This window comes from Sceloporus occidentalis, unplaced genomic scaffold, assembly GCF_023333645.1.
Source record: "Sceloporus occidentalis isolate IW3139 unplaced genomic scaffold, rSceOcc1.0.p SCAF_4, whole genome shotgun sequence".
Taxonomy (NCBI): domain Eukaryota; kingdom Metazoa; phylum Chordata; class Lepidosauria; order Squamata; family Phrynosomatidae; genus Sceloporus; species Sceloporus occidentalis.
This window is the reverse complement of record NW_028316984.1, coordinates 82,627,692-82,647,489: the sequence shown is the minus strand read 5'-3', so window position 1 is coordinate 82,647,489 and position 19,798 is coordinate 82,627,692. Positions and strand designations below refer to the sequence as shown.

General features: G+C 44.7%; 1 protein-coding gene across 2 annotated transcripts in view; it reads left to right on the top strand.

The window, feature by feature from the left end:
- The first annotated feature begins 6,390 nt into the window (after positions 1-6,390).
- The window catches only part of GRK2 (G protein-coupled receptor kinase 2), a 42,474-nt gene continuing 29,066 nt past the window's right edge, over positions 6,391-19,798 (top strand). The window contains exons 1-2 of one of the 2 annotated variants that reach the window (XM_089520588.1): positions 6,391-7,101; positions 16,432-16,508. In XM_089520588.1, the coding sequence (XP_089376714.1) occupies positions 6,989-7,101; positions 16,432-16,508 (190 nt within the window). In that variant the 5' untranslated portion in view covers positions 6,391-6,988. Of the gene's footprint in view, positions 7,102-16,431; positions 16,509-16,532; positions 18,317-19,798 lie in introns of those variants that run through there. The other variant, XM_089520589.1, reaches the window with a different exon arrangement.

Genomic DNA, 19,798 nt, shown 5'->3' with positions numbered 1-19,798 from the left:
TAACTATGTTGAACCAAGCACTTGAAAGGAGCTAAAGAAATTTATTTGGAAGTGTTCAAGTACAGTCAGATATCCTTATCCACGAATTTTTTGTCCACACATTCGATCATCCACAGTTTGAAAATATTATAAAAATTTACATAAGAGACACAGTTATACTTCCATTGCATTTAATGAGACTTGAACATTCACAGATTTTGGTATCCTTGGAGGATCCTAGAACCAAGCCACAGTGGATTACCAAGGGCCCACTGTAATAGTCTCTTGGGGATACTTCACATAGGAAGATATCCTTGCCACAAGGCAGAGCAGGATCCCTCATGGATATAGAATCTGGCACTTGTTCTCATATTTGTTCTCATGCTTGAAAGCTGAATCATTGTGCCCCTCATACAACATGATCCAAGATATTTATCCAAGATGAAGGACATTCCACATACCAAAGCTGTGTACTGGCAATGGAATAATTTTGTCTACCCTGTCTTACAACAGAAGACCACTTTTAGAGGGCAGGATATGTTGTGTGGCACACACAGTTCCGTCCCATCTCACAGGCCAAACATTTGAGAAGGAACAGCTAAAAGATAACTACTGTTGTTTTCAGCATCTGCCACTGAAGCCATTGCCTCACTTTGCCTATGCCTGGCTCTGTGTAGTCTCTACAACAAATGCTATATACCATTTCCCTAAAACAATAGAACCTGTCCATAGGTAAACATTTTAAATAAGAGAAGGAAGTTCTCTGATCATTTTTTCAGTTCTCTTGCTGGGCCTGACTACATATCATATCTTAAACAGGTATGCTTTCTACACCTACTTATTGTTGGCTGCATGTCTGTCCACACACCCATGTGTGTATATGAACACAAGAACCTGCATATGTGGACTGAATTTTTACCAAATTTCACAGAGTAGATCTTCCAAATCACGTGTCCAAAAAGGCAGAAAATATTGTTCTGCCTTGAGAACAGGCTCATTGTGGAATGTTGAACTTTCATAAGTCAGTATCTGGAGTCTAACAGGTCAGGTCCCATGCACAGTGTGGTGCAGTGGTTTGAATGTTTGGAGTAGACAATGGGAGACCAGGGTTTAAAGCCCTGATAAAACATGTAAACTTACTGGGTGACCTTGGGCAAATCACACTCTTTCAGCCTCAGAGAATGGCAATGGCAAACCCCCAGTGCCCCAAAAAACTGTGATAGGTTCACCTTAGGATCACCATAAGTCTGAAATGACTTGAAGGCAACAACACACACAACATGCTGCTTTGGGATACTGTTGCTGTTGTCGTGTGCCTTCAAGGTGACCTTATGGCAACCTATCATGGAGTTTTCTTGACAAGCTTCTTCAGAGTCTGAGAGAGTGTGACTTGCTTAAGGACATCCAGTGGGTTTCCGTAATACTCATTAGCAGGTTCTCCTCCCGTTTCTACCACTCAGCTCCAAAGGAACTGACTCATTCATTATGACCTCTTTTTTTTTCTTCACCCACATGATGAATATATTTAAAATGTAGTAATTTAAAGAAATCAGAAGAAGATTAAGAACATGGAGGGTAGCTATGAAAGTAAGAGAAAAGATCCTAAAATTAAAAGATATACAACTGAGCACAAAAGTTAAAATCAAACAAGCCATTTTATTCCCTATTACCTTGTATGGATGTGAGAGCTGGACAGTTAAGACAAACAGTAGGAAGAAAATCTATTCATTTGAGATGTGGTGCTGAAGAAGAGTGCTGAGGATCCCCATGAACAGCCAAAAGGACAAACGAATTGGTCCTAGAGCAGATCAAGCCAGAAATATCCTTAGAAGCCAAAATGACAAAATCTAGGCTGTTGCATTTTGGACATATCATGAGAAGGGAGGACTCATTAGAAAAACAATGGCCTGTTACAGACAGCCAAAATAAAGCTGCTTCGAGTCACAGTGGAGATATGGTGTTTCAATGATGCATGTGTCCTAAGAGTCCAGAAGCCACACCAAAGCCACGCTCCAGTCCTTAGGGCTGGAGCGTGGCTTTGGTGCGACTTCTGGACTCTTAGGACGCATGCATCATTGAAACATCATATCTCCACTGTGACTCGAAGCAGCTTTATTTTGGCTGTCTGTAACAGGCCAATAATTCTGGGAAAGGTCGGGGGAGTAGAAAGAGAGGAAGGCCACATGCCAGATGGATGGACACTATTAAAGAGATCAAGAGTATGACTTTGCAGGAACTAAGCAGAAAAATAGAGGTCAAGAGGGCTTGGAGGTGTCCCATCCACAGGGTCGCTATGGGTCGAAATTGACTCAAGGGCAATTAACAACAACAAAAATTGAAGCAAGTGTCAGCCTCAGGGGTTGTGGCAATGGCAAACCCCCTCTGAACTAGGGTTGCCATAGCTGAGGACCTCCAAACCGGGACAAATGTAGGACAAGGTTTAAAAATGTAGGACCTTTTTTTTAATTTCCTAGACAGGAATTTTTTTTTTAAAAAAAGTCCTACATTTTAAAACCTTGTCCTCCTTCTCCTTCCTGGCTTGGGAGGAAGCCTCGGCCTGCTCCCAGGCCGGGAAGGAGTGTGGGGGCCGCCTGTCATTGCGCGATCGCCGCGATGGCAAACAGCCTCCTCCTCCTCCCCAGCCTCGCGGAGGCCTTGGAGGACCCCGCGGCCGGAACTCCGACCGCGGAGCCTTCCAAGGCCCCTCTGGGGCTTGGGAGAGGCTGCCTCCCAGGCCCCAGAGAGGCCTCAGAGGCGGCTCCACAATCGTGGAGCCTTCCAAGGCCCCTCTGGGGCTTGGGAGAGGCTGCCTCCCAAGCCCCAGAGAGGCCTCAGAAGCGGCTCCACGATTGCGGAGCCTTCCAGGGCCCCCCTGGGGCTTGGGAGAGGCTGCCTCCCAAGCCCCAGAGAGGCCTCAGAAGCGGCTCCGCAATCACGGAGCCTGCCAAGGCCCCTCTGGGGCTTGGGAGACACTGCCTCCCAGGCCCTAGAGAGGCCTTGGAAGGCTCTGCGATTGCGGAGCCGCCTCCAGGGCCTGGCTGGGGGGGGAATCCCGGGGGTGGGGCCAAACCGGGGCGGGACCGTGCGGACCCGCCCCAAACCGGGAAAGTCCCGCCCCTAGGCGGGATATGGCAAGCCTAGACTCTGAACCAATCTTGTCAAGAAAACCCTATGACGGGTTCACCTTAGGGTCTCCATAAGTCGGAAACGACTTGAAGGCACACAACAACAACAACAGCAACAAGCCCTTCCCTGCCTCTCACACCACCTCACTCAGGTTTTGCTGGGGAAAGTGTGAGGGGACACTGCTGGGCAGCAAGAGAGGGAAGGAAGGAACCCGTTAGGCCCTGGAGCATTTCTCGAGCTGAACTCAGCCCACAGTGCCTTGCCTCTGGTGGTGCTGGAACCCAAATGGAAGCAGTTTTTCAAAGCCAACATTAGGTCCAAAACACACTGCAGCAATAACCCACTTTGAGACCACTTTAACTGCCCTGGCTCAGTTCCAGGTAATCCTGGGAATTGTAGTTTACTGTGGCACAGGAGCTCTCTGACAGAGAAGGCTGAATCTCTCACAAAACCACAGTATAAAGAGAGATCTTAAAGCACCTTTGAGACTCACTGAAAGAAAGAAGTTGATAGCACGAGATTTCCTAGACTAAAGTCTATTTCCTCCAAATGCATCTGAGGAAGTAGCATATATACTTGACTATAAGTCCACCTCATGTATAAGTTGGGGTCAAGAATTAGGGATTTTGATATGACCCGTGGATAAGTCCAGGGTAAAAGTTTGGGGCATGTAATGAAGGATGTAGAGAACGAAGCAAAGGAAAACAATTACAAAATTCCAGCAGAAAGCATAACTGTTTGTACTCATACTAAATGCTAGATGGATGAGAGAATAGAGGAGGGCCAGTGCTGCCACGACATATTTTTTTTCTTAATGTTACTCCTGCTCCTATTATAAAGGTAAAGGTACTTTGACGTAGGCCTGAGATAGATGGGCCAAAAGCACCGTGCTCCCACCAATACTAAAGTTCCGGAGTGTGCAGCATCCGCACACTCTGGAACCCTAGGACATGCAGGCGGCGGCCTAATGGTGGCCTCCCATCCACACGGGGGCTGCCATCTTGACGTGACACGCAGCATATAGACGTGCACGCGGTGACCCAAAAAGAACCCGGGTTTGGGGCAGAGGGACGTGCTGCAGTGTCCCTATGTGGGAAAACAGGCCACATCCAGTCCGGCCTTTCCCGCAGGTATGTACCAGGCCAAGGATGTCAAGTTGTGTCTGGCCACAGGGGGTGGTGCTCATCTCCATTACTCTGTGATCTTGTGGCCTGATTGCATGATTGCACAGAATGCTGTTTACCTTCCCACTGGAGTGATACCTATTTATCTACTTGCATTTGCATGCTTTCGAACTGCTAGATTGGCAGAAGCTGGGACTAGTGATGGGAGCTCACCCCATCATGTGGTACCCGGGCCTCGGACTGCCAACTTGCTGATCTTGCAATCAACAGAGTCAGTGTCCTATTATATGTTGTTATTGTTGTTCTCCACCCTTGAGTTGATCTCGACCCACGCCAACAGTGTAGATAAGAAATCTCCAAGACTCCCTATGCTCCATTGCTCTGCTCAAGTCCTGCAAATTCATACCCATGACCACCTTAATAGTCCATCCATTTAGCATGTGGCCTTCCTCTCTTTCTGTTCCTTCTACCTTTCCTAGCATTATTGTTTTTTCCAAGTGATTCATGCCTCCTCATAATGTGCCAAAATACGACAGCCTCAGTCTAGTAATCTTGGCTTCCAGAGAGATTTCTGGTTTGATCTGCTCCAGGACCCATTTGTTTGACTTCTTGGCTGTCTATGGGATACTCAGCACTCTTCTCCAGCACATCCACATCTCCAATGAATGGATTTTCCTCCTATCTTCTTTCTTAACTGTCCATCTCTTGCATCCAGACAAACATTTTCTGAAGATGCCAGCCACAGATGCTGGCGAAACGTCAGGAAGAAACTCTGCTAGAACATGGCCACATAGCCCGAAAAACCCACAAAAAATTATGGATGCCGGCCATGAAAGCCCTCGTCTTTTCGAGTTCTTTCATAGCCACCCTCCCCATTCTTACCCTTCTTCTGATTTCCTGGCTGCAGCCCCCATTTCTATCAATGTTTGATCCCAGGTATGAGAACTCTTTTACTATTTCTGTTTCTTCATTGTATAGGTTGAATTTGTGAAGGTCCTTCGTGGTCCATTATGTTTATGTTTTCTTTATGTTCAACAGTAAACCTCCTTTTGCACTTTCTTCTTTGATTTTTCTTTAGTAGTAATTGTTCCAGGTCTTTGAGGTCCTCTGCTAGTAGTGTGGTGTCATCTGCATATATCTCAGATTGTTGATATTCCTTCCTCCTATTTTCGTCCCTCCCTCTTTCCGTGTCCAAGCCTGCTTTCCTTCCAATACGTTCTGCTCAATTAAAAACAACAACAACAGTGTTTGCATGTACAGTTATAACAACAGGAATCCTACTCCTGTAAAAACCTCTTCACTCTTCTACTCCTTACTCCCTGGGCCTGAGAAAAACCACTGAGAGGGAGCCCTTTTGCAAAACCCTCCCGCAGTCTGGAGAGGGCGGCCTGGAGCAACAAACTTCCCCCATATATATACTGTATATATTTGTGTGTGTGTGTGTGTGTACAAAGCAAGCAGCCTTCCCCGCCTCTTCTTCTTGTCCAGGTTCCTTGAAGCAGGGGGGGGAGCAAAAAAGAATAAGAAGGTGTGTGTTTGTGTGGAAAGGGAGAAGAAACTGAGGGTGGTAGTTTTGGGGCCTTAGTTCCTCATCCTCACCCACCCTTTGCAGCAAAACAACACACAAAAAAGAGGGACACCACACACACACAAAGAAACATCCACAGGAGGAAGCATTGTAGGGTTCAACTATTGTAAGGGGAGGGGGGGGAGAGAAGAAGAACAACAAGAAGATCTGTGTGTGTGTGTGAGAGAGAGAGAGAGAGAGAGAAAAGGGAGAAGTCGAGGGTGCTGGGTCTTGGGCCTCAGTTCCTCACCTACCCTTTGCAGCAAAACAACACAAGAGACACACACACAAACAAAAACGTCCACAATAGGAGGGAGCATGTAAGCTTCAACTATTGTGGGGGGGAGAAGGTGTGTGTGTGTGTGTGTGTGTGTGTGTAAACAGAGGAGAAGCTGAGGGTGGTAGTTTTGGGGCCTCAGTTCCTCACCCACCCTTTGCAGCACAACACAAGGGACACACACGCAAAAAGAGGGACGTCACACCACACATGTGAGGTATATGTCTTTAATATATTATGGGCCTATCTGAAGCCTAAACTCTTGATTTCTACTGGCTTCACACACACACATGTAGTGTACACACACATGTATCTACGTCTATGCAGGAACACAGACTTATGTATGTGCTCAACCCAACCATCCAGAGTGAGGGGAGGAGGGGGCAGCCTGGGCTCCAACTGTCTGGGCCCCTTTTGTAGCAGCCCTTATTGTGGCCGCCTGCTGGCTCTTTCCCAGCCGCAGCAGGCCTCCTCCAAGGAGACCCTGGTTGACAGGAGCCCCTCCTTGCTTCCACACGACCGACCAGGAGGAGGAGGAGGAGGAGGAGGAGAAGCCCGCCCTGGAGGAGAAGCCAAGGGGCCCCCAAGGCGGCGAAGCAAGGGCAAGGCTCCGCTCTAAACACAGGAGCCACCGCCATCATGTGGGTCTCTTGGTAAGAGGGGCTGCAGGAGCCCCCCAAATAACCCCCCTTTCCTTCCCCAAACACGCGTCTGGGAGCCCCCCTTCTTTCACACGAGCAACGCCAACCCGTGAAGGAGGAGGAGGGGGGAGAGCGGGGGAGCAACCGCCAGAGCAACCGAGGCGCGCCAGGCGGAGGAGAGGGAGCGGGAGCGGGAGAAGGAGAGCCGCCGCCGCCGCCGCCGCCGCGAAGGAAAGCAGAAGGAGGAGAGGAGGCTACATTTCCTGCTGGCAAGATGGCGGACCTGGAGGCAGTGCTGGCCGACGTGAGCTACTTGATGGCCATGGAGAAGAGCAAGTCCACTCCCGCAGCCCGGGCCAGCAAGAAGATCGTGCTGCCTGAGCCCAGGTGAGCCGGGGCTGGGGGGAAGGAGGACACAGACACGGGGCTGCGGCTGCTGCTGCTGCTCCTGCTCCTGCTCCTGCTGCTGCTCACGTCTGGATGCGGGCTCGGGCAGGGAAGCGTGTCTGGGCTGCGGGCATCCAGGGGAGCCTGGTTAGCAGCCCTGACTCTCTGGGCTTCCTTCCTTGGGAGCCAGGCTGTGTAAGATGGAGAACAGCTCTCCCTGTTTGCTGTCAATCCCAATGCCTCATCGTAAGGGTTGTCAGGGCTGCCTCTGTTTCCTCATTCCTCATCCAGCCCTGGCTTCGTGCCCTCCTTCGCCCCTGAGCAGCAGCCCTTGAGCCCCATGTTATCAAGGAAACAAACCCCCTCCACCCAGTTGCTTCCACCTTCGTGTCACAATCTTAGCCCCCCCCCCCATATAATAACAATAACGCACTTATTTTTTATCCCACTCTCCGTCAGGATGGAGGCAGCTTGCGGCAGAATACAAACACAACAGTACAAAATAAAACCCATTATCCCTCCCACCAGCACAAAGATTTAAAATCCCCCTGTCACAATGAAATATCATACACCCCCCCCACACACACACACATAAACGCACACTGCCTGCCTCTTCTTGGTTTGTGTGCCTAACATGCAGGTGTGTGTGTGTGTGTGTAACATGCAGTCTGTAAGCTGAATCCTCAAACCTTATGAGTAATTCAGTGGTTATTGTGCGTGTGTGTGTGTGACATGCAAACAGTGCAATAATGTGCAACATGCAACCCCCCCCCCCCCCAGTGCAGAGAGGGAAAGGGCTAATAAGCCAGGCTGCATATGTATTTGTAGTGTTTTTCACCCTGCGCCTGTGTTGCTGAATGTTCTGGTTCTGAAGAGGATGCAGCGTGGCTCTGGCGTTGCCCTGGGGTCGTTCTCGTGATACCCTAACCACTGTCTTCTGTTCTCTTTTTTTGCTATTCGTTGTGCAGGCAGTGGGCCCTTTGTTGCTTGTGCAAAAGAATTCCTCGCAATGCTTCTGCACAAGAGCAGAGAGGGCACCTAGCAGTATATTCCTCCAGCACCGTGGATGGGTGGCACGATCGTCCGTAGCACCAGGCCTTCTTGGACCACCCTTGTGGCGGCTCTGGATTCAGCTAGCAAACGTCACACGCCTGTGCAAATGCACTGCAAGGTCACGGACGTGCAGCTTTTTCTCAAGACAGATAAGGGGAAATAGATTTTGACAAGCTCTCTAATGCGTATTAAGAGTCTCCTTCACAAGTGACACATAAGGGCGAGAGTGGCTGTAAAGCGTTGACACAAAAAATTCTGCCTGGTCATCCTTGTGGGTTAGAGGACCACAGTTCAGTTTGACCAACCTATAGCTCTGCTTCCTAGCAGCAGCTACCAAGGGCAGCAAGGCTGGGCCCTAGAGGCATCCTGCACCCTCAACACTTGGGCCCAAAGGACAGGCCTCCTCTATCTTTCCCCCACCCTTCCACCTTCATTTGACACCTGGTTGCACCACCCTTCACCAGGCCAGCCTGTCACCTTGGGTTCTCTCAGCTGATGATGGGAAGTCTGTGGAGACAGAGCTTCCGCTGGTCCTCTTCCATTGAAGGAAATAGGGATAGAGAGATGGTCTCTGAGGAGGACCAAAAGGAACTCTTGAAGCAAGAAATGGCAGCTTCTCTTTCAGAGGATAAAGCAAACGTGTTGCCATGGCAGTCCCAGCAGTCTTTGTGCTCTTCACATGGCTGCTGCTTTTCAGTATTGAAGTGCCCACGTGGGAACTTCTTGGGTGACATTGTGTAACCTAAGGAGGAAATTATTTTAAGGTAGGGGAAACCAAAAAAGCTGAGCCTTTTTCTGTTGCTTCCCATCTCAGTAGCTTCCTCCTAGCAGCCATCCCTAGCCTGAGTCATGCAGCCTTGAGGGCATCTTAGGAGTACTATCTTGGAGCTGCAGAGTTAAATCTTATTTGTCCTGCCTCATTCAGGTTTGTGTCACCTCTCACTCAGCTGCTTCTGTGCCAAAAGCACACATAGTGTTTCTTGACAGGGTTACTGGTAGGTTTTGTTGCTTGCTCCTCTCCTATGAACACCAGCAACAATATAAGAAGAGCTGTACTGGATCTGACCCAAACCTTATGGAGCCCAGCACAACATCCCCACAATAGTCATTCAGAGGCATTCTACCTTGGCAGAATATAGCTGTCATGACTATAAGGCATTGATGGTTGTATCCTCCATTAATTTGGCTGGTCTCTTTTAAAGCTGTACTTTGGTGGACCTTACTATAGTATATGCTGAAGAAGCAAATTCTATAGGTTGATTGTGCACTCTGTGAAGAAATGCCGCCTTTTCTTTGTGCTAAATTTCCCACCATTTAACTTCACTGGGTGACCTTGTCTTCTAGCATGAGTAAATGAGAAAAACTGCACCCTGCTGACTTTCTCTTTCTTCCCTGTGCATAATGTTATGCACCATTATCTTGTCATCAATGCCCCCCCTCCAAGTTAGAGAGCCTCAGCCATTCCTCACAAAGCATTGCTTCAGCCATTATCACGTTTTGATGGTCCTCTTCTATATTATCCTAAATCAGTAGCCACTTTTGTTTCATGGGAGGGGAAATAAGATATAATTTTGCCTGTAGATCACATTTCAGAAGGAGACAATTTTGAGATTTGCCTATTAGGAAAAAATGACAACAACCTTAAAATACTCAAAGGAATGGATTGCCAATGTGGAAGCAAGGATGTGCCCTGTGGAAGAAGACTAGGGATTTAAAAGCCTACAGGGAGATCTTGTCATAGTCACAGCAGAGAGTTTACTGAGATTCTGAAATATACCCAGCTGGACTAATGAGTATAATATTGGGTTGTCAAAGATAAAAAACAGAGCTGTGCTAGTGTAGGTTTAAGATAGCAGCTAGAAAATGAAATTGGAAATGAGTTCCTTTAGGGGTAGGTGAGGGGAAATCCATACAGTCTGTTTCATCCCATCTTGGTGCAGGAAACTCAGATTTTAAAATGTGACAGCCCCTTCCCCAAATGCTCTCCATTGTGGAAGGTATTGAGGATAAAAACAGAGGAAATGCCTGAATTGACTAGGCTTGAAGAGAGCACAATAAAGTGGAGGTAGAAGGAATACTTAATTCCCCTCATCTGAACAAATCAGATGCATAGGCCTCCAGCACAGCCCAGATGAAGTCATAAAATGGAAGAAACTGGATTTGGATGAGAAATAGAGCAAGATTACCAGTTCTGTAGTACAATGTAGAAATTATGCACTTTATTTCTTACATAATTTGTTCTGTTTTGGGTAGTCATAGGGAGACGTAAAAAACACCATAGGGTACTAAAGCCCACATCTTGATCACTGGAAATTCAATTCCCCCACCCAGTCCGCTGGATATTCAGTTTGCTTCTTTTGTTCCACCCCACATTGTCATGTTTGATCAGAGCTCCACACTTAACCTTATTCTTGTATATCAGAAGGACTAGGGATTTCCTTTTAATATTTTTTTTAAAAGGCAAGATTCGGAAGATGATTTTGGTTTTTTAGTTTTGCTTAGTACTAATTTCTCTGCTCACCTTATAAAAGTTGTGCTCTTGGCACAGCAGAGGCAGCTGTATTCACATATTACTGTGCTGTATTTTGCAGAGACAGAGCACTCACAGTGCATCATTACATAGGTTGGCATGATGTATAGAAGCCACAAGCACTATGGTCCCAGCAGTCTCTCCTTTTATTTGTGGGCAGTTGATCCAAGGGCTTCCCTATATATATATTGTAGAGGGAATTCAATGTAGAGCACACCACTGGAGCTTAGAGTGAGGCTTCCATTCTCCAAAGGTTATTTTCCAACCTGAAGTAGAAGTAGAGGGACATCCTCAAGCTGGTTAGAATAGAAATGATAGAAGAAGGACAGAGTTTCTGCAGAAGAAACCTGAGCAGATCTGTGTTCATTACTGTAATAGCAGTAATATGTGTGTGTGTGTGTGTAATTTTTATCCTACTTCTCCTCCAATGAAATGGAGAGAGAAATTGAAGGTCCAGATGCTGTTGGATTGCACTCCCATCAGCTCTGGCTAGCATAGCCAGTAGTGAGGGATGGTGCAACTGCAGTCCAACAACATCAGGAGGTTCATATGTTTCCAAACCCTGCTCTGAGTAATTCAAAGGTAGCATTTTATCTTCACAGCCACTTTTACAGGTAGATTACACCAGCAGTATTTAGACTTGGGATCTACAGCTACTTTGGACTTCATTTCCTTGCCAAAACCAAGTAGTATAGCTAGTGTTCAGGGATTTGGGGGACAGAAGTCCAAAACATTAGGAAAATCAAATGTAGAGAACCACTAGATTAGATCAAGACACAGCAACTGAGCCACAGTTGCTTACTGGGATTTGTAGCTAAATGAGGATTTGAATCTAGATTTCCAACCATCCAATTGCCCTTTCCTCTATTATGAAAGATTAGGATTGGAGGGCTCTGTCTAATAGTTGTTACAAAGGGAATGAGTGAAACTGAGAGGTGGTCTTAGTGCTTTGTTTATTTGTTGCATAATATCCCACTTCTTCCAATGATGTAAGATCCACCTACTTAGCTCCCCTTGTTATCTTCATAGTAACAATCCTGGAGTTATGTTAAGCCAAGCTTTGTGACTAGCAGTGATCATTCAGTGGGTTTCATGGCTTAAGATAGAATTGAGTCCTTCTTTCTTGAGCTTAGTCTGGTATGTTGTTGACTTTCGTGTGGAGGAGAATCAGGGGTCAAAGAAGGGAAGGCCTCCTTGTCTCCCACTATGGAACACCTTCTAAGTCCCTCCCATCAGCCTCCTTTCATAAGCTCTGACAAACTGCATTTCCTCCTGCAGCATCTTGGTGGTTGACCCTTTGTGTGATGCAGTGTCTCAAGTCTCTCCTTCCAAAGTCACAGGCTAGTGTCAGAAGAAGAAATGGCTTTCTGCTGCCAGGAAAGGGTGTCACCTGTGGGTGTAGACTTGTTGGATCTGCTGCAGTATAAGCAACTGTCACATAGAATGAGAGTTCTAGCAACCTATATCTTGAGGCTTTTGCATCTTCCACAGCTTTGCCTTTTCTTGTAGGTTCTGCTTAGGGGCTGGAATTGTATCACAGCCAGTGTGGTTATGGCATTGATGAGAGGACAGAATCCAGATGCAGAGGGGTCATCAGAGGGTGAGGGAGAAGATATTTTAAAAAGGGTAAGGGAAGTCTTTGCTCTCTGCCTTGCTGCAGTACGCTGTGTTGTTTTTCCTGTCAAGGGAACCAAAATATTTTCTGTGCATTCATTTCCTTTCCTTGTGATTGGGTATGAAGCCAGCTAGTGTTCCCTGAAGTACTGTAGTCAGGCTCTCTTGTCTTCCAATCCACAAGAGCCTAAAGATGAAAAAAATAATAAACCAGCTCAGATGCCCAGGGATACTTGCAAGCAACTTCCCACTTCCTCCCCAATGGCCTTTAAGCGAATAAGAGCATTGTCAACAGCTGGCTGATTATTTTTAGTAGTAACTGCCTCTCATTAAGAATCTGTGTAAGAGGAACTCAAGGGAGCTGACTTTCTCCATAGGCCTCCTCTGCCTTAATCTTGTATCCTATCTTCTAAAGTAGAAACTGAGACAGGAATCAGAACATCAAGACCAGTTCTCTAAAGCCTTGGGTATCAGCCCCTTATCAAACAGTGCTTGCCCTTTCAACTTCAGTGAGTGTCCTTGGAAGGACCAAAAATCAGTCCTGTAATTAACACAAAATTTACAAGCCCAACAACAGTGTGTTTTCTAGACGGCAGCCACAGAAGCATATGTTAGTCATCTGTGGCTTAAATTTTGTAAAGCTTTCTTTTCTTGCTTGCCTTATTCGTATTCTTATTCATCAGAGGTGAACAGGCTCCTTAACATTTATTGCAAACCTAGTTTAAATAAAGCTGTGTTTTTTTGGTGCAGAGCAGCTGTCTTGAAGCTTGGGGACCCAAGTTCAACTGCCTGCTCAGCACAGAAAGGGGATAGTGATCCTGTTTTCTTACCTTACCAGAACACTGCAAGAATAGCCAGATAATGAGCATTAAGTCTTTTTTCTACACAAGGCACTTTATGTAATAATATTAATAGTACCATTCAACTGGTCCTGCCCCTTGGAGAGAGTTGTCATGGAGATAGTTGAGACGCGTTATCCCAGTCCCATAGCAGCACCAGACACCAGAAATACAACCATCCTCCTCCTGCCCCCTACTCTTCTTTTCCTTCTGGGTCATTGGCATGAGGATCCAGAGCCCCTAAAAATCACTTTTCCTTTGTACTAAAGAAATGCCTTCTGTTTCATAAGTCCCTAGAAGGGGGTTACTGAGGCCTAAAAGATTCCTGTTATTTACTACTGGACAAAATCCAAGAAACCATTCATTTTGGCTTCCCTCCCTTTGTGGACAGAAGCAAAGTGTCTCACTGAGTCAGGCAAAGCTTTACCCCTTGTGGTGTATGCCCACCCTTAAACTCACATAGGATCTTTAATATCCTTCTGTAGAAGCCAGAATCAGGCTCAGACAGAAAATATTATATTTACTGTTTAGTAAATCTCTTTGGACAGAGAAGTAAATAAAGAACAGCTTTCTGTCATCAATCTAAAGATGACGCAACAGTCTCCAGACCAAAACTTCTGTTCTCTCTGTTTCCCAATTGATGATGTGAGGCTGTTGGGTTGTTGTTGTTTTTTAAAGATCCCTAGAATGTGAGGTAAACTGGTTATACATTCTGCAGAAGCAAATAATGTATTCTCCCAATTCCAGACTATACTACTTCATATGAGGGATCTGTACCTTTGAATGTTCTCCAGCATGTAAAACTAGAAAGGAAGAATGTGTGTCAGAGGGGAGAGCTGCCATCTTGTGCTCTTTTTCTAAGGAGGGATTTCCCATGAGAAAGCATTCAAAATGTAACTACCGTGCATCCCTCCTCCCCTTACCCAGGAAGACACCTGCAGCTTGAATGGCCCATTGGAAGCTTTACCAATGGATTCTAATTACACTGGTGCCTCGGGTTACGAAATTAATTCGTTCCGCCATTCCTTTCGTAACCCGAAAATTTCGTAACCCGAAAAATAATCCGTTAGCACTGGAAAGCCTATAGCTGCACTTTGCAGCATTTGAATTTCGCGCCGAAATGAATTTCGTAACCCCAAAAATATTTCGTAACCCGAAACAGTTTTTGCCAATCCAACTTTTTCGTATCCCGGAAATTTCGTAACCCGATCATTTCGTATCCCGAGGCACCAGTGTACATCAAAATGATGTTCCTCCCACTAAGAGTAGCAGAGTATCTCAGGCAAGACATTCCAGTAAGCATAGCAGATTAGCACCACAATTACTATTTGTACCACAGTAACTGTGCTTCCTGCATCTGCCCCTCCATGTTTGTTTCAGTGAATTTAAAGATCTGTACAATCAATGTATGTGTATTGGGGGGGGGGGTTGTAGGTGCCAGAAATGTTGACTTTGCAACACTTGTCAAGTGATCCAATAAGCTAGTTTCTAAAAACTGACAAGACCTTTTCACAAAAGCTTTCCTCTAGAAGTGGACTAGCATTGTAAATGTAAGCATACGTCATTGTGAGCAAATCCTCCTTATGTCTGTAGACCTTCCTTATAAGTAAACAGTGTTAGAAGCAAATAGCTGAAAATAATTCCATGGAATTTTCAAATAAACACAATTAGAATTGAATGAAGAATATGCTAAGGCTACTTTTCTGCTATGCTTATGATTAAGATACAAGTGCTTACGCTTGAAGATGTTATCTGCCATGGGGGCAAAGGGGGGGAGAGGAATGAAAATTTCACCACAGGGGTGCTATATGTGCTGTTCAGGCAGTTAATATCTAAAAGAGAAATCAGGTCATAGCCCATCTCAGGAAAAAAATCCACAGCAAACTGCTACAAAACTGAGTTCCAGTTCTTTGTCATATATTAACCCAGCATGGCATTCTGTCTTGCAGCCAGACAGTCTATAGTGTTTTCTCTGCTGCCAGATAGAAGTCTTGCCAACTCATCTTTGAAATTAGTCAGTGTACTTTTGGACCTTGAAATTGCAGGTTCATTCTCTATCCAAGGATATTCCTTCCTGATTTCTTGCTTGGCGTTTTATATGTATATGTATGTATTGCTTTCTTGGTCATTAGGTAGGAACCAGGACTGGGGAGTAGTGGTGATTTGGGGGTTACTCCTTGTCCTACTCCAGAGTAAGATATTGTTTCTTAATGTTACTCCTATTATACTCCTCAATAAAAAATAAAAATAAAAATGTTGTCTGCATGTACAATATAATAACAGGAATAAGAAGTAACAAATATATCCTACTCCTACTCCTGTGAAATCCTTTTACTCCTTACTCCTACTCCCCAGCCCTGTTAGAAACAAAAACTAAGTGGAAGGGGCAAACAAACATGACCTTCAGTGAAACTGAGTGGATTCAATATATGCTCCCCTAGCCTCTGTACTGGATTGTCTGATACTCTAGTGAGGAGTTTTCCCATTTCCTTTTACTCAGGTCAATTTTTTAATTGCTTTTTTTTTTTTTTGGTCTGAAGCTTTTTCAATTGGTTTCTGTTCCAAATCATCTAGATGTTTGTGTCAATCTAGAAGAGCCAGATCTTTTTAAAAACCAAACAAATTGCTCTGCCAACTAAGAACAGTCATCATGTACCACCATCCACAGGTTTGAGAAAGAGCTATTGACCTGAGAATCGTATGTCTGGGCTGCATCTTTTTTGAAAACAAACATCCCTTTTCTTACCTGTTTGGATGAGAGATTGCCCTTTTAATCTTTTTGGTTCTGCTTCTAATTAGTTTCAAGGAAGAACAACACCCTTTATAAAACCAGAGGAGTGAAGTCTAGAATATCCAGTAGTGGCTATATCCCAGACTCTGGGGAAGTTATTTTTTAAATTGTATTTCTTAGAATCCCTCTGCAAGCTTTTTGCTGATGATGTAGTTGAGAATGATTCTTTAAAGCAGCTTTCTTCTAGAGGTGTTGGGCTCATTCCTTTTGTCCTCCAGCAGAACCATTAGGCATTCTGATCAGCGGATGATATCTTAGTGTTGCCCAGTGCCTAGTGGGCACAAGATTGAAGAAAGCTGCTTTTGAAGGAACAACCTTTGGAGGAGCAACACTTTCTGTCTGTTGCAGTAAAAATAACAAAGTCTGATGTGGTATCTACAAGACTAAATTGGCTAGGCTCCACTTTACCTTGTCTTTAAGCAAAATGTGTCTAGAAATGAACATGTCAAGATAAAAAGGGGCTTCCCAAGCTCACTTCCATTCTGTGCTTTCTCTCCTGACAGTATCCGCAGTGTTATGCAGAAATACCTGGAGGACCGGGGTGAAGTGACCTTTGAAAAGATATTTTGTCAGAAGATTGGTGAGTATGAAATGAACTTTGCCTTGGTCATGACTTCAAACAGACACACTTTTCTGAGGTCTGGTGGGCCTAGCAGAGAGAGAAAATATCTGTGAAACTTTTAGGACTGAGTGTCTGCAGATCTGTTGTGGAGGTGACTTACTCAATATATGATTTTGACCTCCTGTTTGGATTCCAGTTTCTGATCTGAAAAAGATTTCTGGGGGGGGGGGGTCATTCCCACTGCAGTTTCCTCTGAAGCGGGATTCGGGGCAAACGACCCTCATTCTCATTTGAAACTGCTTCCGATTCTCATCGGATCGATTCCAGGAGGAAAGAAGCGGGGCAAACACAAATAACCCGAGGTTTCCTGACACTAGTTTAAAAGTGGAGTTTTTTGTTGAGAAAAATTAATTCTGAAGCGTGCCCAATAAGTGGGAACGCCAGATCATAATCGATTCTTTTTCTGAGGGAGGGACAAATGGCAGAGGGGTGTGTACCATCCCTCCCCAGAGACACCCCCAGTGCTGCTTGTTTCCGTTTTGTTGTTGTTGTTGTTGTTGTTGTTAAAATAAACTTGATCGAAAAATCAATAGATTGCTAAAGCAACCACTTGCAAAGTGGTTACTTTAGCAAACTATCACATTTTTGATAAACTTTTGTTTTTTAAGGTAAGATTCTATTCATTTCTCCCACTGGGATTGGAGTGTTGTTTTAAGTCATATTTTAGATACAAGATCTTTGTGTTGTGGATCACTGGTTTACACACAGTTCCTCAAAGGATGTAGGGACCCTCCAGGTTAGCAAGAAGAAGAAGAAGAAGAAGAAGAAGAAGGGTTAGGGAAATAAGAAAGGTACTTAAAGCAAACAAATCCAGGAGAGAAATACATTCCCCAGTATATCTGTACAGTAAATCCATGTTATACGCTGGGGTTTGGTTCCAAGATCCCCCGTGTATAACAAAATCCGTGTATGCTCAAGTCCCATTAAATATAATGACATAGCAAAATGATGTCCCTTATAAAAAAATGGAAAATCAACGTTTGATATTTGAAATTTATACTTTTTTTGAACATTTTCAAACCATGTATGCTTGAATCCGTGTATAAAAAATCAGTGTATAAGAAGGGCCAACTGTACTTGCCTGAAAATGCCCAGTGCATTTCAGAAAATACTCTGATTCTTTAATGAAGGACAGGCTGATAAGTTTGTGCACCCAGTCCACCTTTGAGAAGTCCTCAAACACTGACAGAGTGCACAAACTCAATAGCAGCCTGTCCCTGATAAAGGAATCACAGCATTTTCTGAAACATGTTATGTATTTTCTCTTCTGGTTATGTTGGTAGATGCAGAGTGGGGCAGTAATTCTGTACCTTTAACAGTTGTATGTAAGAAGGAATTTTGGAAGACAAGGCCTCTTAGGTTGTGTCCGCAAGGAGGAAAAGAAATGTTCCCACCCTGTTCCAATACTGACCTGTTTAGCCAATTTACAGGGCCCAGATGGGCAGAACACAGGTCCAATCCATGCTCCAAGGCAACTCTGTGGAGTAAATAGAGTCCCAATTTGCTCCGAATCAGACTGGAAACTCCAGAGAAATCCCTGCGTGTGTGGACTGCATGCCAGTGTGGGCTTGGGGGGGGTCAGTGGATGGGTAAAAGAGGACAAGAGGAAGCATCTTGAGCCATGCAAGCTGCTTACCCAAAGAAGTGTATGGACAGTGCTGCTGGTTGTGCTGACAGCTCATCCTCCCTGTGGATCCAGAAGCCCCGACAATAAGCCAAGTTTTTCTGCAGTGTGGCCTTGGCCTTGATGGCATTATTCTGCAAAGGTAATAAACATTGTGCAACATCAGAATTTTCTTGCCTGAAATGAGCTGTAGAAACCTGTCCTCCTTTGGGTATGGTTAACCTTATTTACGAAACACATTTTGTAAAACCATAAAATCCTTAGAAGAGATGAAGTGAGAGCTAGACAAATGGGGGATTGGGGAAGGATTTGCCAACATAAGCAAAAAAATTCTGCTTCCTCTTGCGTAGCCTGTGAGAGTGCCTGTTCTGTTTTTATTGGTAATCTGGGGACCATTTTCTTTTCTTAAGGGATATTGGAAACGAAAATAGTTTAAAGCACCTGAGTAGGCTAAGGCGTGGCTATGGATATGTGGTTCCCCAAATGTTATTGACTGTAATACCATTCAGATCCATTCACAGCCAGCACATTTATTGGCAAGGGATGGTGGGACCCAGCAGCATTTGGAGAGCCATACATTCCCCAACCCTGGATTAAGGCCTGAGGGTGTTCTCCTTCTGGGGCAACGGGTGCATCTTTGGCCCTTCCAGATGTTGATGCAGTATTACTTGCATCCTATCCCACCTTTAGCCAGGCTGACTATGGCAAATAAGTTTAATACCATCTGGAGGGTCTATGTTCCCCATCCCTGCTTTAGGGACTTTTTTTAAACCATAAATCCCCTCCCTCCCATGGGCTCTTGTATCATCATCTGTATCTTTTCTCATCACAGTAAGCAGCAGAGATTCTGCATTTGGTGAAATTCCCTTTCTGGGCAGTTCTTAATGATACATTAGCTCATTAAGAAGTAGGAATGGCAGGGTAGGGCTCTTGTGCTATTAACAGATGCACAGGGAGGAAGTAACACCAGCATGAAAAGTTAAGTCATAAAAACTTTTTTAAATGTATGATGGCTTTATAAGAATTTGGCATTCTAAATCCAAAAATGACCTCAAATTTGCTCTGTCATGTACAGTTTTCACATAACTTACTTTAATGTCTCTGTGGTGTTATATGTGACTGAATGAAATGATCCTGCAAAGTATTATCCTGCAAAGAGTAAGAAAGGGATTAAAGTCTTCTGATAAATTTGCAAAACACTTCAGTTCTGTGATATGAAACACAAAAATAAGTTCAAAAGCACTAAAAGAAATTGAACTTGAACATCCATATTCACACTTAATCAAAGCTGAATAACAACTGAATTGATAAAAATATCAAATTTGTGAAAGAACTGTATGTGGTATGACATTTTTATTGTGTTTTCAAATCCAGCACCCAGTAATACATTTAAAACAGCTACAATATTGAGAAAAGTTTTTTTAAAAAAAAAAATCTCAGCCCTATATAATTTAGCTACTGAAGGAGCTTTTACTCCCCAGTAAATTAGTAAATTGAAGGATGGAGAAAACTTCACCTGCTCAATTTCTGTTTGTTAGTTTGTTAAAGACCTGTGTGGAAAGAAGGGTTAAAAGCCACCCACATCCTGCCACTCTGTCTTTATCAGAAAACAGAATCATCAAGA